The sequence below is a fragment of the Hemitrygon akajei genome, chromosome 7 (assembly GCF_048418815.1).
Source record: "Hemitrygon akajei chromosome 7, sHemAka1.3, whole genome shotgun sequence".
NCBI classification, from domain to species: Eukaryota; Metazoa; Chordata; class Chondrichthyes; order Myliobatiformes; family Dasyatidae; genus Hemitrygon; species Hemitrygon akajei.
Window position 1 is genome coordinate 13,070,272 of NC_133130.1, and position 21,416 is coordinate 13,091,687.

Genomic DNA, 21,416 nt, shown 5'->3' on the forward strand with positions numbered 1-21,416 from the left:
CCCATTTCTGCCTTTGGGACTGTGGAGACAATTTGACAGCTGCTGTCCCTGTTATAGTGATTACATTTCCAAATTAATGAACTGCCCTGGGGTGCCCTAAGATAGAATAAAAAATCAAACAGTACCAAATAGATACAACGCCCCTCTTTCTCTCTTACACACTCACTCTCCTTTTATATTTCTCGCTCTCTCTCTGTTTTTCTCTCCCCTCTCTCTCTCTGATTCTCTCTACCTCCCTCTCTTTCTCTCTCACTTACTCTCGCTCTCTCATACACACTTACTCATTTTCACATTTGCAGCTAATGCCGACTAAACAGAAAACTGAAGAGTAGCAAAGACATACATCTCTCTGTACAATGAGGCACTGCAGACACTGCAAATCTCTCTCTCTCTGACCCTCACTCTCTCTCTCTTTCGTTCTATCTCTATGTACCTACCTTCTCTCTCTCTATTTCTCTACCCTCCTCTCCCTCTTTATAGCTCTCTCTATCCCTCTTTCTATCACTCTCTCTCCCCCGCTCTATTTCATTCTCTCTCTAACCCTCTCCCCCTCTCTTACTCCCTCTCTCTCCCCCGCTCTGTTTCATTCTCTCTCTAACCCTCTCCCCCTCTCTTACTCCCTCTCTCTCCCCTTTCTCTCTCACCCCCTCCCTCCCCACCCCATCCCCCCCTCTCCCCTCTCTCTCCTCCTCCCTCACTTCACTCTCTCACTCCCCCACACTCACATCTGCAGCTAACCCTGACCACAGGTTAGCAGAAACTCGTGGGATCACAGCGATCGCTCAGCGGATACGGTGGAAAGTATCGGAGGTGAACTTGCTTGTTCTGGTGAGGAACGTGGACATCCCAGGCAGTGAGCTGTCAAACCAGACCAGGGAACGGTGAGTGAGAGAAGAGAGCTCATCAGCTCTCTGATTGGGTGGAAGGTTCTCACCAATGGAACCGTGTCTTTGCTCACAGAAAAGTTTGCTGTTGTTAAGCTAATACTTTGCACAATTTAAATACAATATATTATAAAGACCGATCAGTGGAAGAGTCCCTGGTGGTGACCTGCCTCTCCATTAGTGCATTTATATATTAAAGCGTTCCTGACATGAGTTTGGAGAAGGGGAGTGCATGGAGCATGCAGGGAACTGATCATCTTGGGAGTAATTTCTCTCTACAAGAAAAGGCAACGGGGAGTGGGCCATAGAGCCTGACTACAACAATGATTGAGAGGTGAGGAACCCCCACAATTACTGCAGTCACGTACCATTCCAGGGGGCCACACGAGTGGCAATGGTGCTGGAGGCTTTAAGAAATTTAATAGAACACTACGTAATGCATTGAGTACAATTGTCAGAGCGTCATGGTATTGTATGGTCTATTCTTGTGAATGAGATTTGAAGCCACTCACCTTTCCTCAGCTCCACACATACAGCAGCAAGCTGTCCACCAGGATGGACCTTGAGGCACAGGGAGTGACCATTGGAGGTACAGACAGTCTATGGAAAGATTCGATCCCCACTGACCAGGGAGCCCAGGGCAGAGTCTAAAGACCAAAATTAGGCTTCCAGGAGTGAAGATATGGAACAGGTCAACCCCTAGAGGGGGATGGAGATATGGGTCTCAGGGAAAGGGAAATTGTTGATATGAAATCTGAGACTCAAGCAGTGGAAAAAGTCTATTTGCATTTACCTTATCTATACCCCTTATTATTTTGAATACCTCTCTCAAATCTCCCCTCACTCTCCTATGCTCCAGGGAATAAAGTCCTAACCTATTCAAACTTTCCCCCTAACTCAAGTCCTCAAGTCCTGGCTGTGTAAATGGTGTGTGGGCGAAGCTCACCAAGTGTCGTCACACATTCCGGTGCCAAGGTAGCATGCCCACAATGCTCGGCAGAACAACAGAGGACACAACAAGCAATGAAACAACAACCGGAAAACAAGCCCCCATCCTACCTCCCACCCACCCATCCACACACACACACACACACACACAAGTGAGTCCTCCAACTCCACAGCAGGTTTCCAGGCCATCACACCTCCAGTCTCCGGGCTTCAGCAGTCGGGTTACAATATCGAGACTTCTGATTGGCCACCGGGCTTCGATCTTCGGTGCCGACCCCCAGTGACAGGACCCCGAACTCCAATGGAACGAGCCCACAAATCTACACCACACAGTCCCCGTCCTTCAAATCGATCCGGTGTCAGTCTATCGCCTTGCCCTAAACACTCGCAGGGCGGCCCGAAGCCACGAGCTCCCCCATCAAGGATCTCCAGCTGCCTCTCGCTGCGCCGGTCTGTGCTGCTGGATTAGCTTGCAGACGGCAGTGATTTCTGCCCGAAGCTCATTAATGCACCTTCCCACCCTGAAGAGAGAAGCAGCCTCGCACTGTTGAGCAGAGCCTATCATCTGCGGTGAGGCTGATAACGAGCTGGATGCGACTGCAGAGATACTGCGGATGCTGGTGCCTGAGACTGGATGGGAGGGAGACTCTCCTGCTCCGACTGCAACCAGGTGGGCTCCAGAGTGGAGACCAGTCATGGCCCCTGCCTCAGTGGAGAAGCTTCAATCAAGCCCTCTGTGCCCTGGAACCTTGTGCAGGAATTATTCTGTAGAACCTGCATTTGGAGGGATGGACTTAATGTCTCCATCCACTTGCCTTTTAGAAATATGCCCCTCCCATCACTGAGGCTGGTATAAAAGCTGCAACAACACAGATTTTGCAGTTAGTTACAGGCTGTGGGGTTGAAGTCACCTTCTAGCCACCATTTGGATCTATGGTTTCTCCGGCTGTCTAGAAGCCCAGCCTTTCCCAGACGAGGAGAAGGAGTGAATTTTCATTAAAGGACGTCTGAGCAGGAGTGAGTGGTGAGTAGAGACTGAGGGGGTTTACTGTGAACTGTTTTGTCTGGGTTTTCTGGCAGACTGATCCCCCTTTACCTTGGGGTTTGGTGCCTCTGGCCAGCTTCACTTCCCAGAGAGGTGCCTCGAAAGCAGAGTGCAAGGGCCTTAACGCCTCCACACGTGCTCAGGGCCGCATAATTGTTCATCGGTGATACTGTAATGTTTAGAAGGTGGTTGTGGGGGTTATTAGTGTGGGGGGGGGGAAAAATGTTGGAATTAAAGCTTAGGGTTAGATTCAAGTGGCTGGACTGGGATTCGCGTCGAACACATTCGGGATCCGAGGGTTAAGGGGACTTTTACAGTAGATTTGGGCCACTTTTTGCCTCGAAAAGGCAGGGTGGATTCAGCCTCGTGGCCTGTGCTTTTCTCAGCATTGCTGGCTGCTTCTGACCGCACCCAAGCTCTATCCAAAATGCTGCCTGTGTCGCAATTCAGGAAGCTGGATCTCGTTTAGTGAACATTAGGTCTTTGAATATTAGAATGTGTGCATTAACTTGTTCATGTATGTGCTTATGTGAGTGTGTGTGTGTGTGTGTGCGTGTGTGTGTCTGGGTCTGGTTTCTATAAGTGTGTGACACTTAGAACAGGAAACTTGCCTCCTGCAATCAAGTTTAAATATGTTTCAAGGCCAGAGAGGAAACTTCCCCGTTTTCTCCCCAGACTCCAAGTACAGGGGGACTAATATGGCCAACAATGTCAAGAGGGATAGAGAGAGAGAGAGAGAGAGAGAGTTGTAAAGCAGAAGGAAATAATTCACTCTGATACCTTTCAGAGAAGAATCCAAATCAAATTTCTTCCTTTAAAATACATAAAAAATATACAAAGATATCGGGATGCACATGCAACTTGTATATTTTAGAAGAGAAGTGTCAAATCTTGTTTCAGCTCAGACAGAAAAAGAAAGATTTTGTGACAAAAATGTCCTTTGAAAAAGTTTGTTTCAGAAAGGAATTTATGTAGAATTTGAATCCCCAGAGTTACTTGGAGAGAATAAATGGGTCTTCGGTCTGATCGTGAGTCTTTTTATAAAAAGGGGAAATCTCATACAAAAAGCTTTATTCTCATTATACTCAAAAACAAAAAAAAGACAAAGAGGCTCAGAGGAGAAGGAACAGATCTGTCCACTAACGGGGAGGACTATCAATGGGATCTTTATCCAGAAGTAGAAGGCAGCCCACAAGTTTGTATGCTGAGGAGAACTTTCACAGGCTGAGACAGTGAGACCTTGTCAGGCTTCCTTATTCGCGAGAGAATCCCTCTCCTTAAATCTTGGTGAGAGAGACTCAAAATGGCACCCGGGTGGGGCACGTTCCTGAGAGAGAGAGAGAGAGAGAGAGAGAGAAGAGGGAGGGAGGGAGGGGGTTGAAAGAAAGAGGAGAGAGTTAAGAGGGAGAGGGGGTGAGAGAAAGGGGAGGACAGAGAGGAGGGGTGAAAGAGGGGTGAGAGAGTGAGTGAGAAAGAGGGGGAGAGACCAAGAGAGAGGCAGAGACAGGATGAGAAAGAGTTGGGGAGAGAGAGAGGTCTGGGAGAGAGAGAGTGGGAGCGAGAGGTGGAGGAAGAGAGGAAGGGAGAGAGGGAGAGGGAAGAGAGAGGGGGAGGGAGGAGGGGAAAGATGAGACTGGAGAGCATATTTTTCAGAAGATTTGGGGATGGTGAATGTCAAAATTGGAATGATTTCAAAAGAGGAATTCTCAAATCTTTAAAAAACTGGTTGGTAAAGGGTGTGTGTGTGTGTGAGAGAGAGAGGGTTATGAGTGAGTGACTGTGTGTGTGAGAGAGGGAGGGTTATGAGTGAGTGAGTGAGTGTGGGTGTGTGGGAGAGAGGGAGGGTTATGAGTCAGTGTGCATGTGTGTGAGAGAGAGAGGGAGGGTTATGAGTGAGTGAATGTGTGTGGGAGAGAGGGAGGGTTATGAGTGAGTGAGTGTGTGTGTGGGAGAGAGGGAGGGTTATGAGTGAGTGAGTGTGTGTGGGAGAGAGGGAGGGTTATGAGTGAGTGAATGTGTGTGGGAGAGAGGGAGGGTTATGAGTGAGTGAGTGTGTGTGGGAGAGAGGGAGGGTTATGAGTGAGTGAATGTGTGTGGGAGAGAGGGAGGGTTATGAGTGAGTGAGTGTGTGTGTGGGAGAGAGGGAGGGTTATGAGTGAGTGAGTGTGTGTGGGAGAGAGAGAGGGTTATGAGTGAGTGAGTGGGTGTGTGGGAGAGAGGGAGGGTTATGAGTGAGTGAGTGTGTGTGGGAGAGAGGGAGGGTTATGAGTGAGTGAGTGAGTGTGTGTGGGAGAGAGGGAGGGTTATGAGTGAGTGAGTGTGTGTGTGTGTGAGAGAGAGAGGGTTGTGAGTGTGTGTTTAGGAGAGAGGGAGGGTTATGAGTGTGAGTGTGTGTGTGTGTGTGAGAGAGAGAGAGAGAGGGTTATGAGTGAGTGAGTGAGTGAGTGAGTGAGTGAGTGAGTGAGTGTGTGTGGGAGAGAGGGAGGGTTATGAGTGAGTGTGTGTGTGTGGGAGAGAGGGAGGGTTATGAGTGAGTGAGTGAGTGTGTGTGGGAGAGAGGGAGGGTTATGAGTGAGTGAGTGAGTGTGTGTGTGTGTGTGAGAGAGAGAGGGTTGTGAGTGTGTGTTTAGGAGAGAGGGAGGGTTATGAGTGAGTGAGTGAGTGTGTGTGGGAGAGAGGGAGGGTTATGAGTGAGTGTGTGTGTGTGTGTGTGTGTGAGAGAGAGAGAGAGGGTTATGAGTGAGTGAGTGAGTGAGTGAGTGTGTGTGGGAGAGAGGGAGGGTTATGAGTGAGTGAGTGTGTGTAAGAGAGTGAGAGGGTTGTGAGTGTGTGTTTGGGAGAGAGGGAGGGTTATGAGTGTGAGTGTGTGTGTGTGTGAGAGAGAGAGAGAGAGGGGGTTATGAGTGAGTGAGTGAGTGTGAGTGTGTGTGGGAGAGAGAGGGTTATGAGTGAGTGAATGAGTGTGTGTGGGAGAGAGGGAGGGTTATGAGTGAGTGTGTGTGTGTGGGAGAGAGGGAGGGTTATGAGTGAGTGAGTGTGTGTGGGAGAGAGGGAGGGTTATGAGTGAGTGAGTATGTGTGTGGGAGAGAGAGAGGGTTATGGGTGAGTGAGTGAGTGTGTGTAGGAGAGAGGGAGGGTTATGAGTGAGTGAGTGTGTGTGTGTGTGGGAGAGAGGGAGGGTTATGAGTGAGTGAGTGTGTGTGGGAGAGAGGGAGGGTTATGAGTGAGTGAGTGTGTGTGGGAGAGAGGGAGGGTTATGAGTGAGTGTGTGTGGGAGAGAGGGAGGGTTATGAGTGAGTGAGTGAGTGTGTGTGTGTGGGAGAGAGGGAGGGTTATGAGTGAGTGAGTGTGTGTGGGAGAGAGGGAGGGTTATGAGTGAGTGAGTGTGTGTGGGAGAGAGGGAGGGTTATGAGTGAGTGTGTGTGGGAGAGAGGGAGGGTTATGAGTGAGTGAGTGAGTGTGTGTGTAGGAGAGAGGGAGGGTTATGGGTGAGTGAGTGAGTGTGTGTGGGAGAGAGGGAGGGTTATGAGTGAGTGAGTGTGTGTGTAGGAGAGAGGGAGGGTTATGAGTGAGTGAGTGTGTGTGGGAGAGAGGGAGGGTTATGAGTGAGTGAGTGAGTGAGTGAGTGTGTGTGTGGGAGAGAGGGAGGGTTATGAGTGAGTGAGTGTGTGTGTAGGAGAGAGGGAGGGTTATGCGTGAGTGAGTGTGTGTAAGTTTGAGGGTGAGAGAGTGTGCATGTCAGTGTATGTGTAAGTGGAGGAGAGAGAGGGGAGTGAGGGAGAGAGAGGGGAGTAAGGGAGAAAGAGAGCAGTGAGGGAGAGAGAGGGAGTGGAGGGGAGAGAAAGGGAGAATGGGGAGAGAGATGAGAGGAAGGGAGAGAGATGGGGAGTGGGAGAGAGAGGGCTGTGAGGGAGCAAGAGGGGAGTGAGGGAGAAAGAGGGGAGTAAGGGAGAAAGAGAGCAGTGAGGGAGAGAGAGGGAGTGAAGGGGAGAGAAAGGGAGGATGGGGAGAGAGATGAGAGGAAGGGAGAGAGAGTGGAAGCAAGTGGGGAGAGGGAAGGGAAGAGGGGAAGAGAGGAGGCGGGCAGAAAGAGATGAAAGGTGGAGAAGAAAGAGGGGAGAGAGTGAGAGGGAATAGAGTGGGACAACGGGGAGCAAATAGTATGAAAGAAGCAGAGACAGAGAGATCCGGGGAAAAGGACAAAGAGGTGTAGGGAGATGGAGGGAAAGAGAGAGGAAAGAGAACGAGTGGGAGAGATTGTGTGAAGCCAAAATGGGAGACAGAGAGAAGGGGTGGATAGTGAGGGGCAGAGAGAGAGAGAGAGAGAGAGAGTAAAGAAAGGATGAGAGAGAGAGATGGGGAAAGAGGGAGACTGTAAATAGGGAGAGGAGAGAGAGGGATCGAGGTAGGGAAGAGAAGGGCCAAGTCAAGCTGAGGAAGGTTGCAGGGATTTGAGGAAATGCAGAGTGAAGAGGAGACAAGGGAAAGGAGGGGGAAATGGGTGAAGGAAGGCAACAGGGACTGGCCTAATTCTATCTCTGTTAAGTGGGCATTTACCTCTGTGAGTTTAGATTAAATTACTCACTCTGCCTAAGAGCGAGGAAATGAAATGGCGGCAGGGTGCCACCTGGCCACCTTCCAGGAGATGTGATATTGTTACAGAAATCACTCGACAAACTACAGAGTCTAAATCAAACAACAATCCCACCGTCACTGCTGGGGTCTCTGGGTACTGTGTGGGTAATCGTCAATCTCTGTTACTGCTGGGGGCTCGGGGTACTGTGTGGGTAATCGTCAATCTCTGTTACAGCTGGGGTCTCTGGGTACTGTGTGGGTACTTTACAATCTCTGTTACTGCTGGGGTCTCTGGGTACTGTGTGGGTACTTTACAATCTCTGTTACTGCTGGGGTCTCTGGGCACTGTGTGGGTACTTTACAATCTCTGTTACTGCTGGGGTCTCTGGGTAATGTGTGGGTAATCGTCAACCTCTGTTACTGCTGGGGTCTCTGGGCACTGTGTGGGTACTTTACAATCTCTGTTACTGCTGGGGTCTCTGGGTAATGTGTGGGTACTTTACAATCTCTGTTACTGCTGGGGTCTCTGGGCACTGTGTGGGTACTTTACAATCTCTGTTACTGCTGGGGTCTCTGGGTACTGTGTGGGTAATCGTCAACCTCTGTTACTGCTGGGGTCTCTGGGCACTGTGTGGGTACTTTACAATCTCTGTTACTGCTGGGGTCTCTGGGTACTGTGTGGGTACTTTACAATCTCTGTTACTGCTGGGGTCTCTGGGTACTGTGTGGGTACTTTACAATCTCTGTTACTGCTGGGGTCTCTGGGTACTGTGTGGGTAATCGTCAACCTCTGTTACTGCTGGGGGCTCGGGGTACTGTGTGGGTAATCGTCAACCTCTGTTACTGCTGGGGTCTCTGGGTACTGTGTGGGTAATCGTCAATCTCTGTTACTGCTGGGGTCTCTGGGTACTGTGTGGGTACTTTACAATCTCTGTTACTGCTGGGGTCTCTGGGTACTGTGTGGGTACTTTACAATCTCTGTTACTGCTGGGGTCTCTGGGTACTGTGTGGGTAATCGTCAATCTCTGTTACTGCTGGGGTCTCTGGGTAATGTGTGGGTACTTTACAACCTCTGTTACTGCTGGGGTCTCTGGGTACTGTGTGGATACTTTACAATCTCTGTTACTGCTGGGGGCTCGGGGTACTGTGTGGATACTTTACAATCTCTGTTACTGCTGGGGTCTCTGGGTACTGTGTGGGTACTTTACAATCTCTGTTACTGCTGGGGGCTCGGGGTACTGTGTGGATACTTTACAATCTCTGTTACTGCTGGGGTCTCTGGGTACTGTGTGGGTACTTTACAATCTCTGTTACTGCTGGGGTCTCTGGGTACTGTGTGGGTAATCGTCAACCTCTGTTACTGCTGGGGGCTCGGGGTACTGTGTGGATACTTTACAATCTCTGTTACTGCTGGGGTCTCTGGGTACTGTGTGGGTACTTTACAATCTCTGTTACTGCTGGGGTCTCTGGGTACTGTGTGGGTAATCGTCAACCTCTGTTACTGCTGGGGGCTCGGGGTACTGTGTGGGTAATCGTCAACCTCTGTTACTGCTGGGGTCTCTGGGTACTGTGTGGGTACTTTACAATCTCTGTTACTGCTGGGGGCTCGGGGTACTGTGTGGATACTTTACAATCTCTGTTACTGCTGGGGTCTCTGGGTACTGTGTGGGTACTTTACAATCTCTGTTACTGCTGGGGTCTCTGGGTACTGTGTGGGTAATCGTCAATCTCTGTTACTGCTGGGGTCTCTGGGTACTGTGTGGGTACTTTACAATCTCTGTTACTGCTGGGGTCTCTGGGTACTGTGTGGGTAATCATCAATCTCTGTTACTGCTGGGGTCTCTGGGTACTGTGTGGGTACTTTACAATCTCTGTTACTGCTGGGGTCTCTGGGTACTGTGTGGGTAATCGTCAATCTCTGTTACTGCTGGGGTCTCTGGGTACTGTGTGGATACTTTACAATCTCTGTTACTGCTGGGGGCTCGGGGTACTGTGTGGATACTTTACAATCTCTGTTACTGCTGGGGTCTCTGGGTACTGTGTGGGTACTTTACAATCTCTGTTACTGCTGGGGTCTCTGGGTACTGTGTGGGTACTTTACAATCTCTGTTACTGCTGGGGGCTCGGGGTACTGTGTGGATACTTTACAATCTCTGTTACTGCTGGGGTCTCTGGGTACTGTGTGGGTACTTTACAATCTTTGTTACTGCTGGGGTCTCTGGGTACTGTGTGGGTAATCGTCAACCTCTGTTACTGCTGGGGGCTCGGGGTACTGTGTGGGTAATTGTCAACCTCTGTTACTGCTGGGGTCTCTGGGTACTGTGTGGGTAATCATCAATCTCTGTTACTGCTGGGGTCTCTGGGTACTGTGTGGGTACTTTACAATCTCTGTTACTGCTGGGGTCTCTGGGTACTGTGTGGGTACTTTACAACCTCTGTTACTGCTGGGGGCTCGGGGTACTGTGTGGGTAATCGTCAATCTCTGTTACTGCTGGGGTCTCTGGGTACTGTGTGGGTACTTTACAATCTCTGTTACTGCTGGGGTCTCTGGGTACTGTGTGGGTACTTTACAATCTCTGTTACTGCTGGGGTCTCTGGGTACTGTGTGGGTACTTTACAACCTCTGTTACTGCTGGGGGCTCGGGGTACTGTGTGGGTAATCGTCAATCTCTGTTACTGCTGGGGTCTCTGGGTACTGTGTGGGTACTTTACAATCTCTGTTACTGCTGGGGTCTCTGGGTACTGTGTGGGTACTTTACAACCTCTGTTACTGCTGGGGGCTCGGGGTACTGTGTGGGTAATCGTCAATCTCTGTTACTGCTGGGGTCTCTGGGTACTGTGTGGGTACTTTACAATCTCTGTTACTGCTGGGGTCTCTGGGTACTGTGTGGGTACTTTACAATCTCTGTTACTGCTGGGGTCTCTGGGTACTGTGTGGGTACTTTACAATCTCTGTTACTGCTGGGGTCTCTGGGTACTGAATGCTGAAACATGCTGTTCTGAGAACCCGTGGTTGGGTGTAGGACTGCCAAAAAGCAGCTCCCGCTTTCAGTCTCAACACTCCACGTTACCCTGTGTGGGGCTTTTCCTTCATTTCTGCTGAGTACATATCTGATTGATGGCTCACCATTAAAGGCAGGGGCATTCCTTTCAAGACACACTCTCCTCTGTTTGTTTCCATCATCCAGTGAGGGTGAGAGCATGTGAGGGATCATGACGAAATGGGGATCAGTGCGTGTAAGAGACTGTCCCCCAGTGAGGGTCAGTGTGTGTGAGACCGTTCCCCAGTGAGGGTCAGTGTGTGTGGGACCGTTCCCCCAGTGAGGGTCAGTGTGTGTGGGACCGTTCCCCCAGTGAGGGTCAGTGTGTGTGAGACCGTTCCCCAGTGAGGGTCAGTGTGTGTGGGACCGTTCCCCCAGTGAGGGTCAGTGTGTGTGGGACCGTTCCCCCAGTGATGGTCTGTGTGTGTATGGGACCATCCCCCAGTGAGGGTCTGTGTGTGTAAGAGACTGTCCCCCAGTGAGGGTCAGTGAGTGTGGGACTGTCCCCCAGTGAGGGTCAGTGTGTGTGGGACAGTTCCCCAGTGAGGGTCAGTGTGTGTGGGACCATCCCCCGGTGAGGGCCAGTGTGTGTGTGGGGGACCGTCCCCCAGTGAGGGTCAGTGTGTACGTGAGACCGTCCCCCAGTGAGGGTCAGTATGTGTGTGTAAGAGACCGTCCCCCAGTGAGGGTCAGTGTGTGTGAGGGACCGTCCCCCAGTGAGGGGCAGTGTGTGTGTGTGTGTGTGTGTGTGTGTGTGTGTGTGTGTGTGTGTGTGTGTGTGTGTGTACGTGGGACCATCCCCCAGTGAGGGTCAGTGAGTGTGGGACCGTCCCCCAGTGAGGGTCTGTGTGTGTGTGGGACCGTCCCCCAGAGAGGGTCAGTGTGTGTGGGACAGTTCCCCAATCAGGGTCAGTGTGTGTGTGGGACCATCCCCCGGTGCATTCTATACCATTCTGTACCAGTCCATACCATTCCACAGCAGCCTATACCAGTCCATAATATTCCATACCAGTTAATAGCATTCTATACCATTCCACATCGGTCTATACCATTCCCTACCATTCCAACCAGTCTACACCAGTCCATTCCATTCCACACAAATCTGTAACAGTCCATTCTATTCCACATCAGCTTGTACCATACCATGCCATTCCATACCAGTCTATACCATTCTATACCATTCCACAACAGCCTGTGACAGCCCATACCAATCTACATTGGTCTATACCATTCCATAACAGTCTATACCATTCCATTCCACACCAGTCTATGCCAATCCATACCATTCCATTGCAGTCCATACCATTCCACTCCAATCTATACCATTCTGCACCAGTCTGTGCCAATCTATACCATTCCACAACAGTCTATGCCAGTCCATACTATTCCATACTGGTTAATAGCATTCCTTACCATTCCATGTCTGTCTATACCATTCCATACTTGCCTATACCATTCCCTACCATTCCATTCCAGTCTATACCATTCTATACCATTCCACACCAGTATGTGTCAGTCCATACTATTCCATTCCAGTGGACTGGAAGGCTTTTTCCCAGAGTTGAAATGGTTGCCACACGAGGACACAGGTTTAAGGTGCTGAGGAGTAGGTACAAAGGAGATGTCAGGGATAAGTTTCTTACTCAGAGTGGTGAGTGCATGGAATGGGCTGCCGGTAACAATGGTGGAGGTGGATACGATAGGGTCTTTTAAGAGACTTTAGATAGGTACATGGAGCTTAGTAAAATAGAGGGCTGTAGGCAAGCCTAGTAATTTCTAAGGTAGGGACATGTTCGGCACAACTTTGTGTGCCAAAGGGTCTGTATTGTGCTGTAGGTTTTCTATGTTTCTATACCATTCCATACCAATTTATACCATTCCATACCATTCTATTCCAGTCTATACCATTCCATACCACTCCACACCTCCCAGTCTGTGCCATTCCATACCAGTCCATATCATTCCACACCAATCAATACCATTCCACACCACTCTATGCTAATCTATACCATTCCATACCAGCCTATGCTAATCTATACCATTCCATACCAGTCTATGCCAATCTATACCATTCCATACCAGTCTATACCTTTCCACAATAGTCCATACTATTCCATACCAGTCTATGCCATTCCATACTATTCCACACCATTTTATCCCAATCCATACCATTCCATTCCAGTCCACACCATTCCAGTCCAGTCTATACCATTCCATACCAGCTAATGCCGGCCCATGCTGTTCCATACTTATCCATGCAACACACACTGAATGCTGGAGTACCCATATGCAGCATCAGTGGATCTCACTCTACTGGGGGAGGCGTTAGACATTTCAAAGACTCATATATTGGCACATGGATGGCAGATAAATGGAAGGTTATATAGGAGGAAAGAGTTGATCTTAAGTTGTTTAAAAGTCAGCACAGCATTGCAGGCCAATACATCTGTACTGCGCGGAACAGTTCTGTGTAATAGGATTTAGAACAATTTACAAATGTCTCCAAAGTCCTAGTCCCTTATAGCATAATGTTATTATGCTGCCACTTGGATCTGATATCAGGAAGTCTGAATTGAAGGATTTGGGACCATTATGGACGAATGATTGGATTTATGAGAGACTGCAGTGATTTTGTTAATATTAACAGTACTGATCTAATCTCAGCTTCTAACAAGCCCTCTGCTTTGTCATGCTCCCCAGGGCAACCATGAGCAGTGACTGTGAACGGTACGAGAATAGATTCAGAGACCTGACACTGCCCCCTTTCATCAACGGCATCTCCTCCATCCTCTCCTTGGCCAATTCCGTCACTGCCTTTGGCAGCAAGGAGCTCGAGGTGAACGAGAGCGACCAGCTGAAGCAGGATGTGGAGAAGGCCTACACAGAGATGAGCAAGGCCGAGAAGGAGGCCAGTGGCCTGATCAACGCCATGACGACCGACAGCCTGCAGCTGGCCAAGGATCTTGACGAGGCCAAGAGGAAGCGCAAGAGCCTTGAGGAGGAGCTACAGGAGAAGAAGGATTTGCTGATCTGGCTGGAGAGCCAGAGGTACCTGATTAACGACCAACTTCAGGCTGCCCGCTCCAATCTGCATCACACCGAGAACACACTGAACACTGCTGAGGCAAGGAGAGGAGAGAAGCTCACTGGAAGGGACATGGGATTGGGCCTAATGCTCCTCGTCCCTTGTGTTGGTAAGTGGTGCTCAGTCCACCAACACCATAAAACCATAAGCTATAAGAGTAGAAATAGGCCATTTGGCCCATCGAGTTGCTTCACTGTCATGGCTGATCTACTATCCCTCTCAAACCCTTTTTCTTGCATAAGAACATAAGACACAGGAGCAGAATTAGGCCATTCAACCCATCGAGTCTGCTCTGCCATTCCATCATGGCTGGTCCTGGATCCCACTCAACCACATACACCTGACTTCTCATCATACCCTTTAATGTCCCGACCAAACAGGACACTATCAACTTCTGCCTTAAATATACCCACAGACTTGGCCTCCACCGCAGTCTGTGGCAGAGCATTCCACAGAGTCACTACTCTCTCGTTGAATAAATTCCTCTTTACCTCTGTTCTAAAAGGTCACCCCCCCTCAATTTTGAGGCTGTACCCTCGAGTTCTGAATACCCCCACCATAGGAAACATCCTCTCCACATCTACCCTATCTAGTCCTTTCAACATTCAATAGGTTTCAATGAGATTCCCCACACTTTCTTCTAAATTCCAGTGAGGACAGGCCCAAAGCTGCCAAACACCCCTTATATTTTAACCCCTTCATTCCCGGAATCATCCTCATGAACCTCCTCTGGACTCTCTTCAATGACAACACATCCTTTCTGAGATATGGGGCCAAAACTGTTGACAATACACCAAGTGCAGCCTGATTAGAGTCTTATAAAGGCTCAGCTTTATCTCGTTGCTTTTATATTCTATTCCCCTTGAAATAAACGCCAACATTGCATTTGCCTTCTTTACTAAGTCCCTCTGCACCTCTGATGTTTGACCCTTCTCCCCATTTAGGTAATAGTCCACACTGTTGTTCCTTTTACCAAAATGCATTATCATACATTTCCCAACACTGTATTCCATCTGCCACTTTTTTGCCCATTATTCCAATTTCTCTGTCGTGCTGCAATTGTATTGCTTCCTCAGCACTACCTACCCCTCCAATTATCATCATATCATCAGTAAACTTTGCCACAAAGCCATCAATTCCATTATCTTAATCATTAACAAGCAGTGGTCCCAATACTGACCATCTCTTCTACCTCCATATCCTTCCATTTTCCTCACATTCATGTGCCTATCTAAACATCTCCTAAAAATCCCTTAGGTATCTGCCTCTATACCCACTCCAGCCAATGCATTCCTGGCACCCACCACATTCTGTGTAAAACTCTTGCCCCTTGCCTCCTTTGAAATTACCCCTTCTCACATTCAATGTATGCCCTTTGGTATTAGACATTTCAACCCTGGGCAAAAGATATTGTCTGTCTACGCTATCCATGCCTCTCATAATCTTATAGACTTCTGTCAGGTCTTCCATCAGCCTCCACCCCAGAGAAAACAACCCAAGTTGTCCAATTTGACAATTGTCACTGATGGTCTGATGGACTTCTGACAATCTACACTTGAAGATCTGATGGTGCTTAACAATTGTCGCTGATGGTCCTTTGATAATCACCATTTGATGGTCTGCCCTGTGATTCTCTTTTCCAGGAATTCCCATGGCCATCGACTACAGCAAAGAGCTCAACAGCACAAAGAATCTGCTGAAGGAGGTTGAGAAAGAGAAGCTTCGACTCGATGCCGAAGTCAAGAAGAACGAAGAAGAACTAAAGAATTGCAACAGCGAAATCCCAGAGAGAAACAAGGAGATCGAGAAACTGAAAGACAACTTGATGCGGATGGAACGAGAGGTGGAAATGATGCAGAAGGCATTCAGAGCCCTGGCTGACACGAAGACCAAGCTGAAGTATTGCCACAACTATCTCTCCAGTCTCCAGGGGTCTGTGGAGGTATTGTACAACTTCCGCGAAGACCTGTACAGCCTGGAGCCCCACATGCCCCTGATTGAAGAGATATTTAATGACATACAACAGCAGAACTCCCAGAATGAGCTGCTGGCGTATGACTCACGTGTCCAGAAGGTGGTCAAGAAGCTGAGAGCCATCCTAAAAGGCAAGATGTGAGGCCTGACAGTCTCTTCTGGGCAGTCCCTGCAAGGCCAGGTGCCTCCTTATCAATCCATGGCTGTGGAGTAAGGAAGGTTGGTGGGAACACGAGAACATAAAACCTGGGAGCGAGCGTTGACTATCTGGCCCATCACACCTGCTCCACCATTCAATAAGATCATTGCTGATTTGGCCATGAACTCAGCCCCACCCACCTGCCTTTTACCCATGACCCTGAATTCTTCTGCTGAGTGTAGTCCCTGAAGGGAGAATAGAAACAGTTCTCTGACTGCTAGGGAGCCAAATCACCAGACTTGAGCGAGGAAGACTGAGAAAATAAAAGATGAAAGATATTTCAGGGTTAAGGAGGGGTTGCTGAGGGAATGGGAGCAATCAGGAAGGTCACCAGAAAACAGTAGTAAGAGTGGTCCACCCTCAACCCTCCAATATGATCAGAGAGTCATAGAGTTCCACAGCACAGAAACAGAAAGTGGAGGTTGTGGAACTGGCCAGAGTTGCTGGTTCAAACCCAAGGTTTGCTAGCTGCCCTGACAGAGTTACATTTATAAGATCATGAGGGGAATACACAGGGTGAGAGCACAGGATCGTTTTCTCAGGGATGAGTCTTTCAAAACAAGAGGGCACACGTGTAAGATCAAAGGTGAGAGGTTCATTTATTTAGATTTGCAGTGCAGAATAGTCCCTACTGGCCCTTTGAGCCCTGCTGCCCCAGCTACTCACTGGGGTGGCATGGTAGTGCAGTGGTTAGCACAATGCTTTCCAGACGACCCAGGTTCAATTCCCACTGCTGCCTGTAAAGAATTTGTACGTTCTGCTCGTAATCATGTGGCTTTCCTCTGGGTGCTCCAGTTTCCTCCCACAGTCCAAAGCCAAACCGGCTGGTAGGTTAATCGGTTACTGCAAGTTGTCCCTTTACCGTGATCGGGCTAGGATTTAATTAGGGTAATGCTGGCCTTTGCAGCTCGATGGGCCAAAAAAGCCTGTTCTGTACTGCATCTCGATAATTAAAAAATAAAGTAAAAACCCCGACAACCCTAGACTAATCACAGGGCAACTTACAATGACCAATTAACTGACCCAGTACAGAGAAAACCAGAGCGCCCAGGGAGAGCCCACACATTCCAGAGGACACTGGACTCTGATGCTGCGATCTGCAATAGGGTCACGTTAATCGCTATGCTACCGTAACTCCTAAAACGGGCATCAGGGGCAGCTTTGTCACACAGAGAGTGGTGCGTATTTGGAACGAGTTGAGACCGGCCGGCATCCAGGCAATGTATAAAACCCGGATGGATAGGAGAGGTGTAGGGGACTACAGGGGCAAGCATGGGCGGATGGAATGACGGGTCAGCATGGACGAACTGAGCCAAAGGGCCTGTTTCCAAGATGACTGACTCTATGACTCTGTGAATCCAGTGGAGAGACTTGAGTGAGGAGCCAGAGTTACAAGGTGAAGGGGCAGACTGAGGGGTGTAAAAACCACTCACCAAGGGTGGTCAGTCTCAGGGATTCTCAGCCCTGGAAAACCGTAAGACATAGGAGCAGAATTAGGCCATTCAGCCCATCGAGTCTGCTCCACCATTTCATCATGGCTGATTTATTGTCCCTTTCAACCCCATTCTCCTGCGTTCTCGCCTAACCTTTGACACCCTGAGTAATCAAGAACATATCAACCTCTGCTTTAAATATACCCAATGACTTGGGCTCCACAGCCTCCTGTAGCAAAGAGTTGCACAGATTCACCACCCCCTGGCTAAAGAAATTCCTCCTCATCTCTGTTCTGAGGCTATAGTACTAGACTCCCCCATATTAGGAAGCATCCCCTCCAAATCCACTCTATCTAGGCCTTTCAATATTCGAGAGGTTTCACTGAGACTGGAGGGTGATGAGGACCAGATTACCAGGAGTGTTGAAGGAGGAGGATGGGGTAACTGAGGGCGATGGCAAACCGGTGCAGGGAGAGGAGTGGAGTCAGGGACAGATCAGCCATGATCATGTTCAACACCACAGCAGATATGAGGGGCCAGGTTGTCCACTCCTGCTGTGATCTCGTGTTCCTGAGTCACCTGTACATGGTGGGCACAGTGAAGGTGAGAGAGTCCAGGAGGGACTGGTGGCACCAGGGAGCAGAGACATTCAACAACTCCCCATGGGTGTTCAAACCTCCCAGAGACTGACTGAAACATCAGGTGAGAAGGAGGCCATTTGGCCCCTCAAGCCAATCCTGTCATGTAGATCTGTGCAACACACACAAGACACTGGAGGACCTGAGGCAGCCTCTCTGGAGGGAAAAATAAACCATCAACGTTTCAGGCCATTGTTCAGGACAAGAAAGGAAGAGGGTAGAGCTAGAATAAGAAAGTGGGGTGAAGGGGAGGAATATTATTTCTCTAACCTGGCAGTTTTCCCCCTCCTCCTTCTCTCTTCTAATCCCTAATCTGGCTCCCCTTTCACCTCTTCTCTTCTCCTCACCTGCTTATCATTTCCCCTAATGCCCCTCCTTCCCTTTCTTCTGTGGTCCACTTTCCTCTCCTATCAGATTCCTTCTTTTTCACCTATCACCTCCCAGCTTCTTACTTCATCCCCACTCCCCCACTCACCTGGCCTCACCTATCACCTCCCAGCTTCTTACTTCATCCCCTCTCCCCCACTCACCTGGCCTCACCTATCACCTCCCAGCTTCTTACTTCATCCCCACTCCCCCACTCACCTGACCTCACCTATCACCTTCCAGCTTCTTACTTCATCCCCACTCCCCCACTCACCTGGCCTCACCTATCACCTCCCAGCTTCTTACTTCATCCCCACTCCCCCACTCACCTGACCTCACCTATCACCTTCCAGCTTCTTACTTCATCCCCACTCCCCCACTCACCTGGCCTCACCTATCACCTTCCAGCTTCTTACTTCATCCCCTCTCCCCCACTCACCTGGCCTTACCTATCACCTCCCAGCTTCTTACTCCATCCCCTCTCCCCCACCCCCACCTTCCCCCTCATCTGGCTTCACCTTCTAGCTGGTATTCCTTCCCCATTCCCCGCCCCACCTTCTTATTCTGCCTTCTGCTGCCCTCCTCTCCAGTCCTGATGAAGGGTCTCAGCCCAAAATGTTAACTGTTTATTTATTTCCATAGATGCTGCCTGACCTCCATCATTTTGTGTGTGTTTCTCCGGATTTCCAGCATCTGCACAATCCCTTGTGTCTCTGATGTAGGTTTGAGACTCGAGTCCATTCACCCCCAAAACCCCTCATCAATTCTCATGAACAAAGACTTCCTGGCCTGGAGTTAGAGTTCATCAGTGGCCCAGAATCAAAGTCAGTGGTCAGGAGAAAATTCCTCCATCTCCTCGACATCTCCATGGAAAAAGAGTTCTCAAACGTCACTCCTGGCGGAACTGATGGAAGTCAATAACAGATGATCATAGGAAAGTCACTGGCATATGGGAATCGCCTGAATTTCCAGTTACCATGAGCAGCCTCCAGGCCAGGAGAACTATTGAATCTGCAGTTAGCCCTGAGCACCAGCCAAACTTATCTGTAATTTCAAAATCTTCCCAGGAGTTAGCCAAGATAAGGGAAAACATTTGGCATGATAGGGGAGGGGAGATGAATCATTGGTGCCTGTGTACGTCAGCCAATAGACGATTGGAAGGTCTAACCAGCCCTGGTCACCACCCACAGCCATCAACTGATGAAGAGCAGCTTCCCTTGCATTTAATATGAATTTCTCTCTCAGCGATATACACTCGCAAGATATATTTTATGATTAGGTGCATTTGTCGCATATACATCAAAACATACTGTGAAATTTGTTATTTGCATCAAATCAAATCAGTGAGGATGTGCTGGAGGCAGCCCGTAAGTGTCACCATGTTCCTGGTGCCATCATAACATGTCTGCAATACACTAACCCTCACCCATAAGACATGTGGTAGGGTCAGAATAAGGCCATTTGGCCCATCGAGACTGCTCTGCCATTCCATCATGGCTGATTTATTATCCCTCCCACTCTGTTCTTGTGCCTTCTCCCTGTAACCTTAGACACACTGCCCAATAGCAACCATCACTTTACATATACCCAAACACTTAGCCTCCACAGCCATCTGTGACAACGAATTCCACAGGTTCATCACTCGCTGGCTAAAGAAATTCCTCCCCATCTTTGTTCTGAAGGGACATCCTCCTATTCTGAGGCTGTACCCTCTGATCCTAGACTCCTCCACTTTAGGGAACAACCTCTCCACATCCACTCTATCCAGGTCTTTCAATATTGAACAGGTTTCAGTGAGATCCCCCTCATTCTTCTAACCTCCAGTGAGTAACAAGCCCAGAGCCATCAAACATTCTTCATCGTTAACCCTGTCATTCCTGGAATCATTCCCATGATTTTGTGCCAAACTTTTAACCTACTTTAAGATCTATTACTACTGGAGTATATTATTGGACTGTTTACTTCTCTCCATAGATGCTGCCTGACTTGCTGAGTTCCTCCAGCATTGTGTGTGTGTGCGTGTGCGTGTGCGTGTGCGTGTGCGTGGTGCGCGCGCGTTTTACTATTGAATAATCACTCCCGGAAAACTGTACGGGACTTCTTGACGTGTTAAATGTCAAATAGTTATTTTTCTTGTTCAGCTGCTTTGTAAGCCAAAGGCTGCAAGTGAAACAGCTTTTGTGGTTGTAGATCTCGTAGGCAGATTCAGTATGACTGATCTCCCTGGGCGGTAAGGACCAAAGATTGCTGAGAGAAATGTCTTTACGCTGTCAAATGCTGGAAACTGAAGAAGATTGTAAAAGAATTTTATTTTTGTTACAAAGCATGGTTGTTAGCAACAAGTGAATACAGATTGATATGTTTGTAGATTTATTTACCAGGTTAGGTCATAATCAGTCTAACCTGTCCAAGTGCTAAATCAATCCTAATGCATGGATTTGCTGAGAAAGGCAGTTCCAGGAAGATGGGGCTTGTCAGTGATGTTCGGCAACTCACCCAGGAGAAGGAGAACTCTGGTCTCAAACTGCCACTAATTGCGGCGATGTCCACTCGTGTGGAAAAATCTAGAGCTGGGGTCCTAAGGCAGATCTACATTGTGTTCAACGCTGACTGGCAACTCCTGCGACACCACTGGTGCCAAACCGTATCGGCCACTGCCATTACTTTGGGTGGAGAGGGGGAGCCTGCTCATACTCTCCAAATCGTACTGCCCTGGCTTGAGAATCTAAATAGCTAGGACACAGTACCAATGGTCCACCCTGACTAATGGAGGGCCTCCCAGTCTAACGAGTCCCCATACACCCACTAGTTGGCCTAAGATCAACCCAAACAGACTGAGGTGGTCATGGTGATATGTTAGTGTGACACTGACCCTACCAGCTGTTTCATGTTCAGCCAGGGCTGTGCATAGTCCACAGTGTCGTGACGCCACCAGGGGACACCCAGGCAAACTCACTGAGGCTGAGGTTTAATCTGTGAGGGTGAAATCATCTTTCTGTAACTGGTTTACATTTTGCTCGTTGCTGATTTTGCTTCATTGCCACTAGCTGTAGAATGAGAGCTGGAAATGAATCGAACCATATCACATTTAATAAAGAGTTCTATAATAAGTATCAAGTGTGTTGTTTTCATTCACCCGTTCAGGCATGAGTGGGCCAGGCTCTTTGGTCCATTCAGTCTGCACTACACACACTACCGGCAATCGGTATTCAATTCCCGCCGCCGTCT

General features: G+C 49.0%; 1 protein-coding gene across 1 annotated transcript; it reads left to right on the forward strand.

The window, feature by feature from the left end:
* Positions 1–2,362: 2,362 nt before the first annotated feature.
* On the forward strand, positions 2,363–19,543 carry LOC140730233 (uncharacterized). Its single transcript, XM_073050405.1, has 4 exons — positions 2,363–2,856; positions 13,194–13,687; positions 15,222–15,683; positions 18,831–19,543. Exons 2-4 carry the CDS (start codon positions 13,201–13,203, stop codon positions 18,839–18,841), a joined length of 960 nt encoding a protein of 319 aa, XP_072906506.1. The 5' UTR covers positions 2,363–2,856; positions 13,194–13,200; the 3' UTR covers positions 18,842–19,543.
* The last annotated feature ends 1,873 nt before the right edge of the window (positions 19,544–21,416 follow it).